This window comes from Neoarius graeffei, chromosome 4 (assembly GCF_027579695.1).
Source record: "Neoarius graeffei isolate fNeoGra1 chromosome 4, fNeoGra1.pri, whole genome shotgun sequence".
In the NCBI taxonomy this organism is placed as follows: domain Eukaryota; kingdom Metazoa; phylum Chordata; class Actinopteri; order Siluriformes; family Ariidae; genus Neoarius; species Neoarius graeffei.
In genome coordinates, this window is record NC_083572.1 from 35552491 (window position 1) to 35569282 (window position 16792).

At 41.0% G+C, this 16792-nt stretch overlaps 1 protein-coding gene across 5 annotated transcripts in view; it reads right to left on the reverse strand.

Moving 5' to 3' along the window:
- rbl1 (retinoblastoma-like 1 (p107)) overlaps nt 1–16792 on the reverse strand; it is a 140706-nt gene that overhangs the window by 42643 nt on the left and 81271 nt on the right. For all 5 annotated transcript variants that reach the window (XR_009654522.1, XM_060919182.1, XM_060919180.1 and 2 more), the window contains 2 exons: nt 10334–10469; nt 8397–8633 (listed from right to left, as the gene is read on the reverse strand). Coding sequence is in view for 4 of the 5 variants with exons in the window: in XM_060919182.1 (XP_060775165.1) it covers nt 8397–8633; nt 10334–10469 (373 nt within the window). In the remaining variant the exon portion in view is untranslated. The remainder of the gene's footprint in view (nt 1–8396; nt 8634–10333; nt 10470–16792) is intronic.

The window sequence follows — 16792 nt, forward strand, 5'->3', positions numbered from 1 at the left end:
CATATTTATGCGAGTTGAAGCCAATTGTTTACATTAGTTCGTATTGTCTGTAAATTTAAACACACCAATAAATACCAAATTTCTCATGTAAATCAGGGGCGTAGCTAGGATTTTTCAGGGGTGTGTGTGTGTGTGTGTGTGTGTGTGTGTGTGTCACACACTGACTGGCAGCCTGAGTACATTATGTAACAAAAAATAAATTACCATTGCTAGTTTTAGGTAGCTTAGAAACCGGCTCTTCCATTATTGCTGTTTCTTCCACGTTTTCTTGATGTTGTGTTCTAGAAACGGCACTAAAACTTAGCTTCGAAGCCACAAAATGCAACTTTGATGGAAAAAAAAAATATATAATAAATTGCTTACCTCTCTTCACGTCGAAAGAAGGAGGAAAGTTTTGCTTGTTTTGACATGGTGAATTATTAACACGAGGAAATACTCGTAATTCGCAACTAAAAAGACTGCAGCTACACTGGCAGCTTGAACATGCTTTCTAGTGCGATTGTGATGTGCTTGCGCAGAACGGTGTCAGTCCTGCGCGCCTTAGCACGTGCACTTGAAGGCGCGCCTTGGGCGCGCGCCTAACGAGCTCCAGCACGCGTGCCGTTAACAAGGAACACCTGTCTTTAATCAATGAACTATGTTTGGGCTATTTAAGGACCGCGCCCATGCAAGGACGACGCAAAGTATTATGCTGCATCTAGGAACGTGAAAAATCCGAAAAATAAATTTCTCCATTCGGAAAACCGGAGATTTTCAAGAGTTTTGTCAAATATCCGGATTTCCGGGTAAATCCAGAAGACTTTCATCTATGTGGATAACAGCGTCTGCTAAATGCCATTAATGTTATCTAACTTCATCCTTCATGGCCTCAGTCATAACTTCTGTAAATGACGATCAGGTCGTTCTGAATTTTGTTTGATGTGCCCACAAACAGTAACAGTATCAAGATGACAAGTGGAGGGGAGTGCCATAGTTGGACAAAAAAATCCAGCATTTCCAAGTGGCTCCCTTTGTTTGAGTCCTTGCTCTCATGCCATCTGAATGCGAGCTCTTGCTTCCCCAGAAACACAACTGTGTTAATGAACCACTTCAATATCTCCCTGTTCTGCCTGACTTTGTTGTTGCAGGAAAGAATCTGGTTGTGGCGCTGCTCGTCCAGCTGGAGGGCTACTCCAGTGTCCTTGAAAATTTTTAAGCTCACCGTAGCTTGCAGATGTGTAGCTGAATTTTTATGATGGTGGGCTTTGACTTTGTTAGGTTAGTAAGGCAAACAAATCCAGCATAAACCCAGGCAAATGACTTGTCCATTGAAAAGAAAAAAAAAAAAAAAAAGCAGGCAACTCCAGCAATACAGCCTGTTTTTTTTTTTTTTTTTTTTTTTTAAATTACGGTACATGGGGGAACATTGATAATTATCGATTTTGAAATGCCTTTCAGCAGTTTTCCAGTGCTGGAGTTGGTCTTCCGTTTTGCGTTATAAATTGTTTCTCCGCAAAAACCCGCCTTGAAAAAGGCAACGCTAGCCACCATCAATCCCCTTTGCCATAGCTGCAGACATAATGAGCTTATTTTACTGCTGCGCTGACAGCACAGACTCGTTGTTAAGCTAGCATTGGCCTTCGAGAAGGCCTAAGGCGATACATTTTTGGTCCCTCCCACTACAAATCAAAATCTGATTGGTTAACTCATCTGTCACTTCCTACATATACATACACTGCCATGGCCTTCTGTCCCGACAATGAAATTCTAACCAGTGAGTGAGCCAGCTCTAAACTCTTCTCAGCATAGAGACAACAAACAAAAAAAATCTAAATGGATAATACTATTTTAAAGGAGATACACAGAAGCTTTACATTTCTGAGTGGATAGTATCTCCATCCTTGACTCTTGTATGCTGCATAAATGGGAATAAAAATATATATATTTTTGAGAGTTAAAAATCGACCGCAAAGTTGGCATTCAAGCTGCCCTGCTGAGCCAGCCAGCCCTGAGCGAGTGACGTCACAGCGGTAACCGGTTTTAAGGCTGAGGCCTTTGACAGCTATAGACCAAAGCCAGACTCGGCAGGCGAGAGTCGTTGCAATGGCCTCTTCGTTCAGATTTATTGGAGATTCTTCAGATTCCTCAGATAGTAATACATGTGACTGTGATAGTCCTGAAATTGGAGTGTGTGTACATGCTACTGCTATACACGTAGAACCATATCAGTTCGAACCATCGGAAAGTGGATCTGATAGTAACACGTTGGCCATGGAGGCCCCCACCTTACGAAATAAACCAGAGAACAAAGCCGTCTAGAGAACTGAATGGAATTGAACCGACAGTCTCATGTGACTCTCATTAAAACAGGATAGGTGTTATAACTTATGCAACATACATGTACATGCATGCATTTTCACTGATAAAACGTAAAAGGCTAATTAAATAATCAAATGAACTGAGACAATCACATTCTGAAGCAAATTAAATAAATCTTATACCGGTAACTTAAACACACAAAAGTTACATGTATTAATCTAAATGCAGGTAAACAACACGTGTTGCTGTTATGTAGCCAAATGAGAGTTGCATCTTACCCATCTGTGTTCTCACTTCTTGAAGGCCGATCTTGTGGCCGATTGTTTTGAAACAATCTGACTTTCAGTTCTTTGTTCATTCGCTTCTTCCACATAAAGGAGAGATATTGCTGCTGAGGCAAGCATATCCAGCAGAGAAATCTGACGACTGGTCCACTCATTCTCCATTTTCTCCATACTGAGTACTGTGCCATTACTGCTCGGCTCACACTCCGGGAGAACTGGTGCAACTGAACTTACTTTCCTTTTCTTGTAGTTTTCTTTTCCTTTAATTATTAGTACTGCACCCTCTTTCAATACGAGCTTATAGCCAACACTCCTCAACAGATCAGAGGTTTCATACAAGTCATCAGTAAAATGTGCCTGTGAACTTCTCGCAAAACGTGCGCAAATCTTTGCAGTTTGAACATTCTTGGGCCATGAATGCAACATAAATCCACCTTCTGTCATGTTGCTGCACCCACCAGCAACACATCTTATATGGCATGGCGGTAAATTAACTCAAAATGGAAGACCGAAGTTGCAGTGAGCTCTGTGTTTTAGTATAGTGGAAATGGCGATGAGACCGATAGCCTTCTCACAGATGTCAAGGTCACAGATGTCAAGGTCATTCGCTCAGATCCCTACCTATATGAATTACCGTATTTTCCGGACTATACGTCGCTCCGGAGTTTAAGTCGCATCAGCCAAAAAATGCATTATGAAGACGAAAAAAACATATATACGTCGCACCGGACTATAAGTCGCACTTTTTTGAAGGGTTATTCTATCCATAGAATCTGTGATTGTATCTGATAAGCGGCGCGTGGTTACTGTGCGACTGCATTGTTTATTTAATAAACAGCTGAGCAGTGATAACGCGCCCTTTGCCCTGTAAGTAGCCTAGTCTGATTATTTTAAATATCTACTACTATCTTTAATACTATCACTATCGTTATTACTAATAGCCTATATTATTATTATTATAACTAATATTAGTAGCCTATTACTGATGCATTAATCAGTTTGCTTTTAGATTATTTTTACCGGTAGGGCTTATTATCGCCCCATGGCTCTTTCATCTTTGTTATTAAAGCTGTAGTCATCATCGAGGAGAGTCATTCTTCATTTTTGTCGAATTTTATTTCATTAAATCAGAGGTCAAGTAGGCTATAGGTATATCATCTCCAAAGACAACCGTCTAGTGAAAAAAAAAAACAACCGCTTTTAAATACCCTACTTAAATCCTTAAAAAGAGTAATTTAACTCATGTCTTGTGTGATCTGATCTCCAATGGTGAAATAAACCGGTTGTGATATGAGTAGTCTGTTATTTTAGAAGATAAATTTAATATATAATTTAATATACAGCCTAATAAAAATAATATTTTATAACATATCACGACATGTTACTGTCTGTAACTGTTCGTCACTAAAGCGTTTTCTAAGATCATAATGTCTGATATTATTTTTTTTTTACACACACAATAAGCGCGTGTGCGTAAAGTTATAGTAAACCACCCCCCACCTTTTTTTTTTTTTTTTGAGTCGCCGGACCCACCCACCTCCTGCGTTCCGGGACCTCCCACTTCACAAATTAAGCACTGCCTAAAATCATTACATAACTTATTTAAATAACTATAGCCCTATCATTAATAAAACACAGGTCAATCAAGTTTATCAAGCTGGCGATTTCACTCCAAATCAGCAAATCCATTGAATTCCTCATCCTCGGTGTCGCTTCTGAACAACTCTGCCAACTCCAGCGGCAGACGAAGCGCCGTTTCCTCTTCTTCTGCGTGGCTGTCGTCAGACTCAGCATCAGCTCCAGTTATTCCGCGGTGAAAAAAAAAACCAAACATATATACGTCGCACCGGAGTACAAGTCGCATGGCTAGCCAAACCATGAAAAAAAAGTGCGACTTATAGTCCGAAAAATACGGTATTTTAATCGTAAAAATTACTATATTAGATTTATTGTTAACACTTAAACACCTATGCCATTCTTGAGGTCTCAAGGCATTTACAAACAAAAAGTGAGGCCATGGTTCTGCATATCTCCTTTAATGTTTTCAGGACAGTAATCCTTTAATTTCTGAAGCAAATTTGATATAAAAAAATTTAATCTGGCCTCATTTTCTATATCACACACACCACAGGGCTGCAAAAGTAGGTATCCAGTAATGAAAAACAAAACGTTCGCACAAAACATTAGTATTAAATGAAACCTAGCACCATGATTATAATGATGGTAATACTGAAATAATCCTTACTGTGTACCTACTTTTGCAGCCCCCGTATATATATAAAAAACACACAAACATGTGTGTACACACACACACACACACACACACACACACACACACACACACACACACACACACAGTGCCTTGAAAAAGTATTCATACCCCTTGAAAAAGTTCACATTTTTCCACCTTACAACCATAAACTTAAAAGTTTTTTATTGAGATTTTATGTGATAGACCAACACAGAGTAGCACATAATTGTGAAGTGAAACAAAAATGATAAATGGTCTTCAAAATTTTAAACAAAAATCTGAAAAATGTGATGTGCATTAGTATTCAGTCCCCCTGCGTCAATACTTTGTAGAGCCACCTTTTGCTGCAATTACAGCTGCAAGTCTTTTGTGGTATGTCTCTACCAGCTTTGCACATCTAGACACTGAAATTTTTGCCCATTCTTCTTTGCAAAATAGCTCAAGCTCAGCCAGATTGGATGGAGAGCGTCTGTGAACAGCAATTTTCAAGTCTTGCCACAGATGCTCAATGGGATTTCGGTCTGGACTTTGACTGGGCCATTCTAACACATGAATATTCTTTGATCTAAACCATTCCATTGTAGCTCTGGCTGTATGTTTAGGGTCACTGTCTTGCTGGAAGGTGAATCTCCTTCCCAGTCTCAAGTCTTCTGCAGCCTCCAACAGGTTTTCTTCCAGGATTGCCCTGTATTTAGCTCCATCCATCTTCCCATCAACTCTGACCAGCTTCCTGGTCCCTGCTGAAGAAAAGCATCCCCATAGCATGATGCTGCCACCACCATGTTTCACAGTGGGGATAGTGTGTGCAGGGTGATGAGCAGTGTTAGTTTTCCGCCACACATAGTGCTTTGCATTTAGGCCAAAAAGTTCAACTTTGGTCTCATCTGACCAAAGCACCTTCTTCCACATGTTTGCTGTGTCCCCTACATGGCTTCTTATGCCTGTCTTTCAACAATGGCTTTCTTCTTGCCACTCTTCCAAAAAGGCCAGATTTGTGGAGTGTACGACTTATAGTTGTCCTGTGTACAGATTCTCCCACCTGAGCTGTGGATTTCTGCAGCTCCTCCAGAGTGATCATGGGCCTCTTGGCTGCTTCTCTGACCAGTGCTCTCCTTGTTCACTCTGTCAGTTTAGGTGGACGGCCATGTCTTGGTAGGTTTGCAGTTGTGCCATACTTTTTCCATTTTGAATGATGGATTGAACAGTGCTTCTTGAGATGTTCAGAGCTTGGGATATTTTTTTATAACCTAACCCTGCTTTAAACTTCTCCAGAACTTTATCCCTGACCTGTCTGGTGAGTTCTTTGGTCTTCATGATGCTGTTTGTTCTTCAGTGTTCTCTAACAAACCACTGAGGCCTTCACAGAACAAGTGTATTTATGCTGAGAGTAAATTACACACAGTAGGACTCTATTAACTAATTAGATGACTTCTGAAGGCAATTGATTGCACTGGATTGTATTTATAGGTATCAGAGTACAGGGGGCTGAATACTAATGCACATCACATTTTTCAGATTTTTATTTGTTTAAAATTTTGAAGACCATTTATCATTTTCGTTTCACTTCACAATTATGTGCTACTCTGTGTTGGTCTATCACAAAATCTCAATAAAAAACAACAACAACAAAAAAAAAAAAAACTTGTTTGTGGTTGTAAGGAAAAATGCGAACTTTTTCAAGGGGTATGAATACTTTTTCAAGGCACTGTATATATATATATATATATATATATATATATATATATATATATATATATATATAAAAAAAAAGCAGTTTGACCTACTGCTTCAGGACAAACTGAACAGGATGCAAGTGGACCCCTGCCTGGTCACCTGGATCTCCAGCTACCTCACTGACAGGCCGCAGTACGTCAGACTGAAGGACATCATGTCTGACACTGTAATTAGCAGCACTGGAGCACCCCAGGGCACAGTGCTGGCCCCTCTTCTCTTCACCCTGTACACCACGGACTTCTGCTACAACTCGGAGCTGTGTCACATTCAGAAGTTTGCCGATGACACGGCCATCGTTGGGTGTATCAGTGACGACAGAGAGGAGGAGTATAGGAGCCTGGTGAGGGACTTTGCTGTGTGGTGTAACAGGAACCATCTGCAGCTCAACACCTCAAAGACAAAGGAGCTGGTCATTGACTTTGGGAGGTCCAGACCAAGGTCACAACCAGTTCTGATCGAGGGAGTCAAGGTGGAGGCTGTTGATTCCTACAAGTACCTCGGGCTGTGGCTGGACAGCAAGCTGGACTTGCAACACCAATCACTTATACAGGAAGGGACAGAGCAGGCTACACTTCCTTAGGAGGCTGCAGTCCTTTAACATCTGCAGGAAACTCCTGTGGATGTTCTATCAGTCTGTGGTCGCCAGTGTCCTGTTTTACACCGTGGTGTGCTGGGGGGGGCAGCACATCCAAGGAGGACACATCCAGGCTGGACAAACTGATCAGGCGGGCCGTCTCTGTGGTCGGCATGAAGCTGGACTCTCTGGTGACGGTGGCAGAGAAGAGGTCTACTGTATGGACAAACTATTGAACATCATGGACGATGCCAGTCACCCTCTGCACACAGTCATCAGCAACCAGAGGAGCCTGTTCAGTGACAAAATGCTCCTTCCCAAGTGCAAGACGAACAGACTTAAAAACTCCTTTGTCTCTCACGCCATCAGACTGTACAACTCCTCTCTGGGGGGGAGGAGGGGTAACAGGAGGACAGAGGACGGGAAGGAGCAGTAGCCTAGCCTAACAATAAGCAATACCAGACAATGTGCAATATAAAGTGCAATATCTTTCCTGCTTCCCCCCCCCACACACACTTACCCTAACCCCACTTCTCCCCCCTCCATCTCTTCCCCATATCTTATTCTTTTATATTTGTATATGTAAATACTTAATTTATCTAGAAGTTCTTCTCTATTTCACACACACACACACACACACACACACACACACACACACACACACACACACACACACTACCGTTCAAAAGTCTGGGGTCACCCAGACAATTTTGTGTTTTCCATGAAAAGTCACACTTTTATTTACCACCATAAGTTGTAAAATGAATAGAAAATATAGTCAAGACATTTTTCTGGCCATTTTGAGCATTTAATCGACCCCACAAATGTGATGCTCCAGAAACTCAATCTGCTCAAAGGAAGGTCAGTTTTATAGCTTCTCTAAAGAGCTCAACTGTTTTCAGCTGTGCTAACATGATTGTACAAGGGTTTTCTAATCATCCATTAGCCTTCTGAGGCAATGAGCAAACACATTGTACCATTAGAACACTGGAGTGATAGTTGCTGGAAATGGGCCTCTATACACCTATGTAGATATTGCACCAAAAACCAGACATTTGCAGCTAGAATAGTCATTTACTACATTAGCAATGTATAGAGTGTATTTCTGATTAGTTTAAAGTGATCTTCATTGAAAAGAACAGTGCTTTTCTTTCAAAAATAAGGAAATTTCAAAGTGACCACAAACTTTTGAATGGTAGTGTGTATGTGTGTATATATACATGTTAGACAGACAGACAGACACACATATACACACCTGGCAAAGGGATGTTGAGCTGCTGGCCATTAGTAGTTGCCATGGAGAGGATAGTTGCTGTGGTTGTGTCCTGGCTGTTATCTGTAGAGGTGCTGGGTATGATTTTCACAGGGGTGACAGATATTCGCTTTACAGGAGACTGATGTTGAGGACCATCACCAAACAAACGCCTTTTGGCACTGCCTGCCGCTGGAGAACTGAAGCGGTCATGAAGAGAGATGGGAGATGGAGGAGCATCTAAGACAAAGAGAAAATTTTAATAAATGCTACATTTTTATGATTTCCATGTGGTTTGTGGTAACTATTGTGCAGCCTTCTTGGACAGGACTCACTTGTCAAAGAGATTTTTAATTCAACTAACCAGGTAACAAAGGTTAAAAATACAAGCAAATAAATAAATAAAAATTACTGACCCATGACCAAGACGAAACCTGCACTGTTCCTCCTGAATCCCAGGTTTGACTAATGGATGGACTCTCAAACACCCAGGCATAGACCTTCTCAGGGACACAAAGGAGTGTGATCCCCCTAATGTTGTAACACACCATCCAGTCCCCCTCCTTAAAGGGGAGGGGTCCACCACCCCAGTCTGCCAATCCACCCTAGTCTGCAGTGTCCCCAACCTCCACGCAACGTTGAAAAGGCACGTCAATCAAGCCAGCCCCCTCAACATCCAGAGCCTTAAGGAACTCAAGGTGGATCACATCCACCTCTGGGGCCCTGCCACTGAATTTTTTTTAACCACCACCATGATCTCAGCCCTCATGATGGGAGAATCCCCCTCCGAGTCCTCATACTCTGCTTCCTCTATGGAAGGCATATCAGTGGGAGTCAGGAAATCCTCAAAGTATTCCTTCTCCTGCTTATGTACTCAGATGAGGTCAGACAGCACTCCATTCCCACAGTATACAGTAGGAGCAAAGTACTCTCTCCTGAGTTGTGTGACAGTTTGCCAAAATCTCTTCAAGGCCAACCAGTCATGCTCCATGACCTCAACTAACTCCTACACCAGAGGTTTTGCTTCCATAACTGCCAAAGCCACACTCTGCTTGGCCAGTCGGTATCTGTCAGCTACCTCCAGAATCCTACAAGCTAACCAAGCTTGATAGGACTCCTTCAGCTCTATGGTTCCCTTTACCACAGGTGTCCATTGAGTTCTGGGGTTGCTGCTGGAAGAGGCACCAACAACCTTACAGACATAGCTCTGAACAGCTGCCACAGTAATGGAGGTGTGGAACATGGCCCATTCAGACTCCATGTTCCTGACCTCCCTCAGAATGCAGCAAAAGTTCTGTCAAAGGCACGAGTTGATCTGGACAGGAGCCTCTGCCAAATGTTCCCAACCTACCCTCACGATATGTTTAGATGTACCAGGCATATCTGACATCATCCTCCCCTGCCATCTGATCCAACTAACTACCAGCTGGTGATCAGTCGACACCTCAGCTTCTTTCTTCACCCAAGCATCCAAGACATGCAATCGCAGATCTGATTTTTGTAGTCACGTCATTAATCATCGCCCTACAACCTAAGGTGTCCTGAGGACAATTGCACTTATGCTCTAACATGTTGTTTGTTATTGACAAACTAATTAGCATAGAAATCCAATAACAAAACACTGCTCTGGTTGGGCAGCTCTAGGTTTCACTGTTGTTGCCCACATGAGCATTAAAGGCCCTCTGTAGAACAATAGGATCCCAAGAGGAAGCACTTTCCAGCATCCCATTTAAGGGCTGCAAGAAGGCTGGACACTCCGAATTGCCTACCCAGTATTAGTATAGTGTTATTAATAAGTGTTTGTATAATTGTAAATGCAGTATAGACACCCATCATGTTGTGGACAGCTATCTAAAAATGGAATATTTATTCAAATGTATGTACTTTATCTGAAGTGCTACACTCTTATTACCATGCTATGCTTTTTCCTGGTACCATACCTTTGTGAGCACTGGAGCCCAGGCCAGTGCGGACCTCTCGGAGACGAGGGTGCATGATTGGTGACAGAGCCACCAGAGGAAGGTGGGTGGTTCCCCCAATATTGCGGCCTGAATCAAGACTAGTAGGAAAATTTACCTACAACAGATGCACACATACAGTTAGGTCCATAAATATTTGGACAGAGACAACATTTTTCTAATTTTGGTTCTTTACATTACCACAATGAATTTTGAACAAAACAATTCAGATGCAGTTGAAGTTCAGACTTTCAGCTTTAATTCAGTGGGTTGAACAAAATGATTGCATAAAAATGTGAGGAACTAAAGCATTTTTTTAAACACAATCCCTTTATTTCAGGGGCTCAAAAGTAATTGGACAAATTAAATAATTGTAAATAAAATGTTTATTTCTAATACTTGGTTGAAAACCCTTTGTTGGCAATGACTGCCTGAAGTCTTGAACTCATGGACGACATCAGACGCTGTGTTTCCTCCTTTTTAATGCTCTGCCAGGCCTTTACTGCAGCGGTTTTCAGTTGCTATTTGTTTGTGGGCCTTTCTGTCTGAAGTTTAGTCTTTAACAAGTGAAATGCATGCTCAATTGGGTTGAGATCAGGTGACTGACTTGGCCATTCAAGAATATTCCACTTCTTTGCTTTAATAAACTCCTGGGTTGCTTTAGCTTTATGTTTTGGGTCATTGTCCATCTGTATTATGAAACGCCGACCAATCAGTTTGGCTGCATTTGGCTGGATTTGAGCACACAGTATGTCTCTGAATACCTCAGAATTCATCCGGCTGCTTCTGTCCTGTGTCACATCATCAATAAACACTAGTGACCCAGTGCCACTGGCAGCCATGCATGCCCAAGCCATCACACTGCCTCCACCGTGTTTTACAGATGATGTGGTATGCTTTGGATCATGAGCTGTACCACGCCTTTGCCATACTTTTTTCTTTCCATCATTCCGGTCAAGGTTGATCTTGGTTTCATCTGTCCAAAGAACGTTCTTCCAGAACTGTGCTGGCTTTTTTAGATGTTGTTTAGCAAAGTTCAATCTAGCCTTTTTATTCTTGAGGCTTATGAGTGGCTTGCACCGTGCAGTGAACCTTCTGTATTTACTTTCATACAGTCTTCTCTTTATGGTAGATTTGGATATTGATACGCCTACCTCCTGGAGAGTGTTGTTCACTTGGTTGGCTGTTGTGAAGGGGTTTCTCTTCACCATGGAAATTATTCTGCGATCATCCACCACTGTTGTCTTCTGTGGGCATCCAGGTCTTTTTGCATTGATGAGTTCACCAGTGCTTTCTTTCTTTCTCAGAATGTACCAAACTGTAGATTTTGCCACTCCTAATATTGTAGCAATTTCTTGGATGGGTTTTTTCTGTTTTCGCAGCTTAAGGATGGCTTGTTTCACCTGCATGGAGAGCTCCTTTGACCACATGTTTTCTTCACAGCAAAATCTTCCAAATGCAAGCACCACACCTCAAATCAACTCCAGGCCTTTTATCTGCTTAATTGAGAATGACATAATGAAGGAATTGCCCACACCTGCCCATGAAATAGCCTTTGAGTCAATTGTCCAATTACTTTTGGTCCCTTTAAAAGCAGGGTGGCACATGTTAAGGAGCTGAAACTCCTAAACCCTTCATCCAATTTTAATGTGGATACCCTCAAATGAAAGCTGAAAGTCTGGACTTTATGTCCATGTCCATTATATAACTATATTATATATTAGTTGTATAACACACTGTTTTGCACTGTTATTGGAGATGCTTTAATCTCATTGTACATGTGTATAGTGACAATAAATGCATTCTATTCTATAACTTGAATATGTTTCAGTAAACAGGTAAAAAAAAAAAATTTGTGTCAGTGTCCAAATATATATGGACCTAAATGTATGTACAACCCCGATTCCAAAAAAGTTGGGACAAAGTACAAATTGTAAATAAAAACGGAATGCAATGATGTGGAAGTTTTCAAAATTCCATATTTTATTCAGAATAGAACATGGACGACATATCAAATGTTTAAACTGAGAAAATGTATCATTTAAAGAGAAAAATTAGGTGATTTTAAATTTCATGACAACAACACATCTCAAAAAAGTTGGGACAAGGCCATGTTTACCATTGTGAGACATCCCCTTTTCTCTTTACAACAGTCTGTAAACGTCTGGGGACTGAGGAGACAAGTTGCTCAAGTTTAGGGATAGGAATGTTAACCCATTCTTGTCTAATGTAAGATTCTAGTTGCTCAACTGTCTTAGGTCTTTTTTGTTGTATCTTCCGTTTTATGATGCGCCAAATGTTTTCTATGGGTGAAAGATCTGGACTGCAGGCTGGCCAGTTCAGTACCCGGACCCTTCTTCTACACATCCATGATGCTATAATTGATGCAGTATGTGGTTTGGCATCGTCATGTTGGAAAATGCAAGGTCTTCCCTGAAAGAGACGTCGTCTGGATGGGAGCATATGTTGCTCTAGAACCTGGATATACCTTTCAGCACTGATTGTGTCTTTCCAGATGTGTAAGCTGCCCATGCCACATGCACTAATGCAACCCCATACCATCAGAGATGCAGGCTTCTGAACTGAGCGCTGATGATAACTTGGGTCGTCCTTCTCCTCTTTAGTCCGAATGACGCGACGTCCCTGATTTCCATAAAGAACTTCAAATTTTGATTCATCTGTCCACAGAACAGTTTTCCACTTTGCCACAGTCCATTTTAAATGAGCCTTGGCCCAGAGAAGACGTCTGCGCTTCTGGATCATGTTTAGATATGGCTTCTTCTTTGAACTATAGAGTTTTAGCTGGCAATGGCGGATGGCACGGTGAATTGTGTTCACAGATAATGTTCTCTGGAAATATTCCTGAGCCCATTTTGTGATTTCCAATACAGAAGCATGCCTGTATGTGATGCAGTGCTGTCTAAGGGCCCGAAGATCACGGGCACCCAGTATGGTTTTCCAGCCTTGACCCTTACGCACAGAGATTCTTCCAGATTCTCTGAATCTTTTGATGATATTATGCACTGTAGATGATATGTTCAAACTCTTTGCAATTTTACACTGTCGAACTCCTTTCTGATATTGCTCCACTATTTGTTGGCGCAGAATTAGGAGGATTGGTGATCCTCTTCCCATCTTTACTTCTGAGAGCTGCTGCCACTCCAAGATGCTCTTTTTATACCCAGTCATGTTAATGACCTATTGCCAATTGACCTAATGAGTTGCAATTTGGTCCTCCAGCTGTTCCTTTTTTGTACCTTTAACTTTTCCAGCCTCTTACTGCCCCTGTCCCAACTTTTTTGAGATGTGTTGCTGTCATGAAATTTCAAATGAGCCAATATTTGGCATGAAATTTCAAAATGTCTCACTTTCGACATTTGATATGTTGTCTATATTCTATTGTGAATACAATATCAGTTTTTGAGATTTGCAAATTATTGCATTCCGTTTTTATTTACAATTTGTACTTTGTCCCAACTTTTTTGGAATCGGGGTTGTAAGTAGACACATACTGTACACACAAAGAGAAAGATAGACAGACACATGCGCGCGCACACACACAAATGGATATTATCCTAAATAATTAAAGCAAAAAGTATGTGTGTGAGGATCTTACTCAGCCATGCAAAGATACAGTGTCTTTGCAAAGTATTCATCTCCCTTCGTGTTTGTCTTGTTTTGTCGCATTACAAGCTGGAATTAAAATAGATTTTTGGGGGGTTAGCACCATTTGATTTACACAACATGCCTACCAATTTAAAAGGTGCAAACTGTTGTTTTATTGTGACACAAACAATAATTAAGATGAAAAAACAGAAATCTGGAGTGTGCATAGATATCCCCCCCCAAAGTCAATACTTTGTAGAGCCACCTTTTGCTGCAATTACAGCTGCAAGTCTCTTGGGGTACATCTCTATTAGCTTAGTACATCTAGCCACTGGGATTTTTGCCCATTCCTCAAGGCAAAACTGCTCCAAGTCCTTCAAGATAGATGGGCTGCGTTGGTGTACAGCAATCTTCAAGTTCTGCCACAGATTCTCAACTGGATTGAGGTCTGGGCTTTGACGAGGCCATTCCAAGACATTTAAATGCTTCCCTTTAAATCACTTCAGGTCTGGCTTTAGCAGTATGTTTAGGATCATTGTCCTGCTGAAATGTGAACCTTCGTCCCAGTCTCAAACCTCTGGCTGACTAACAGGTTTTCCTCTAGAACTGCACTGTATTTAGTGCCATCCATCTTTCCTTCAGTCCTGACCAGCTTTCTTGTCCCTGCAGATGAAAAATATCCCCACAGCATGATGCTGCCACCACCATGCTTCACTGTAGAAATGATGCTTCTCAGGGTGATGGGTTTGCGCCACATATGGCATTTCCCATGATGACCAAAAAGATCAATTTTAGTCTCATTTGACCAGAGAATACTCCATGTGTTTGGGAAGTCTGCCACCTGCTGTTGGGCAAACTCCAAAAGTGTTTCCTTATTTTTTGGCCACTCTTCCATAACGCCCCACTCTGTGGAGTGTATGGCTTGAAGTGGTTCTATGTACAGATACTCCCATCTCCGCTGTGGATCTTCACAGCTCCTTCAGTGTTATCGTTGGTGTTTTTGTTGCATCTCTGATTAATGCCCTCCTTGCCCAGTCTGTGAGTTTTGGTGGGTGTCCTTCTCTTGTCAGGTTTGTAGTGGTGCCATACTGTATTCTTTCCATTTTGCTATAATGGATTTAATGGTGCTCCGTGGGATATTCAAAGTTTGGTCTATTTTTTATAACCCAACCTGATCTATACTTATTCACAACTTTGTCTCTGAAATGTTTGGCGTTCATCGTGGTTCTCATGTTGCTTGATGTACTATGAGTCAATGTCCTTCCAGAACAGGTTGATTTATGGACATCATGTGACAGATCATGTGACACTTTGCACACAGGTGGATCTTAATCAAATAATTATGTGACTCATGCAGTTAACTGGTTGGACCAGCTCTTATTTAGGGGTTTCATACGAAAGGGGGTGAATACCTATGCACACTCCAGATTTCTGTTTTTTCATTTTATTTATTGTTTGTGTCACAAGAAACAACAATTTGCATCTTTAAAGTGGCATGTTGTGTGAATTAAATGGCGCTAACTCCCCAAAAATCCATTTTAATTCCAGTTACAGTGAATACTGGGGAAGTGTTCAATTTTGTACCTTTTTCTGTGCAGGAAGTTTGTAAAGCCTTGAAGGGTGTGGATCCTAGAAAAGCACCAGGGCCTGATCTTATTGAGCCATATTTCTTGAGATTGGCATCAGATTTTATTTCGAGGCCTTTAACTTATATTTTTAATCTTTCTATAGAAACCAAGGTTGTTCCTAAATTGTGGAAGTCTGCTTTTGTCCTGCCTTTATGGAAGGGAGGTGATCCAGCCTGTTTGAATAATTATAGGCCAATATCAAATCTTTCAGTTTTGGCCAAGATACTTGAAACTCTGGTTAGTAATCAGCTAAAGGAGTTTCTTTTCAACAATGATGTTCTTTCTACTTATCAGTCAGGTTTTAGGAAGAAGCATAGCACCATCACTGCTGGCTTGAAGGTAGTAAATGACATCTTGATTGCACTTGATAGGAAACAGCACTGTGCGTCACTTTTTGTTGATTTATCTAAAGCTTTCGACACCGTTGACCACAGTGTCTTAAAGATTAGACTTCTTAATTTAGGACTTTCAGAGCAAGCAGTAGCATGGTTCTCAGATTACCTAAATGATAGATCTCAATGTATTAAATATGATGATCTTTGTTCAAAATTTGTATCTATTTATAAAGGTGTTCCACAGGGTTCTGTCTTAGGTCCGCTTTTATTTACTTTATATATAAATGACCTAGGACAAAATGTGCCAAATGCAAATTTTCATTTTTATGCTGACGACACGGTAATTTATTCTTGTGCCTCTACTGTTATTTTGGCCACTGAACACCTGCAAAATGCATTTAATGCTTTTCAGAATACTTTAATCCAGTTGAAGCTTGTTCTTAATGCTGAAAAGACAAAATGTATGATCTTCAGCAATTCAAAGACCAGACCACAAACCTCTGCTGTGGTTACTCTGGACGGAAGATGCATAGAAATGGTCAGCTCTTATAAATATTTGGGGGTTTTAATTGATGAGTCTTTCACTTTTAAGGCACATGTGCTCCAGCTAGTGAAAAAGCTGAAACTTAAACTGGGTTTTTATTTTCGCAATAAGTTATGTTTTTCTTTTGAGGTTAAGAAGAGACTTGTTGCTGCTACTTTTTTATCTGTTTTAGATTATGGAGATCTGTTGTACAGAAATACATCTGCTCAGTATCTCCATAAGATTGATTCAGTGTATCATGCTGCCTTGAGATTTATAACAAATGCAAAAGGCTTGACTCATCATTGTGACCTCTACTCTCGGGTGGGATGGCCTTCTTTGGCCACTC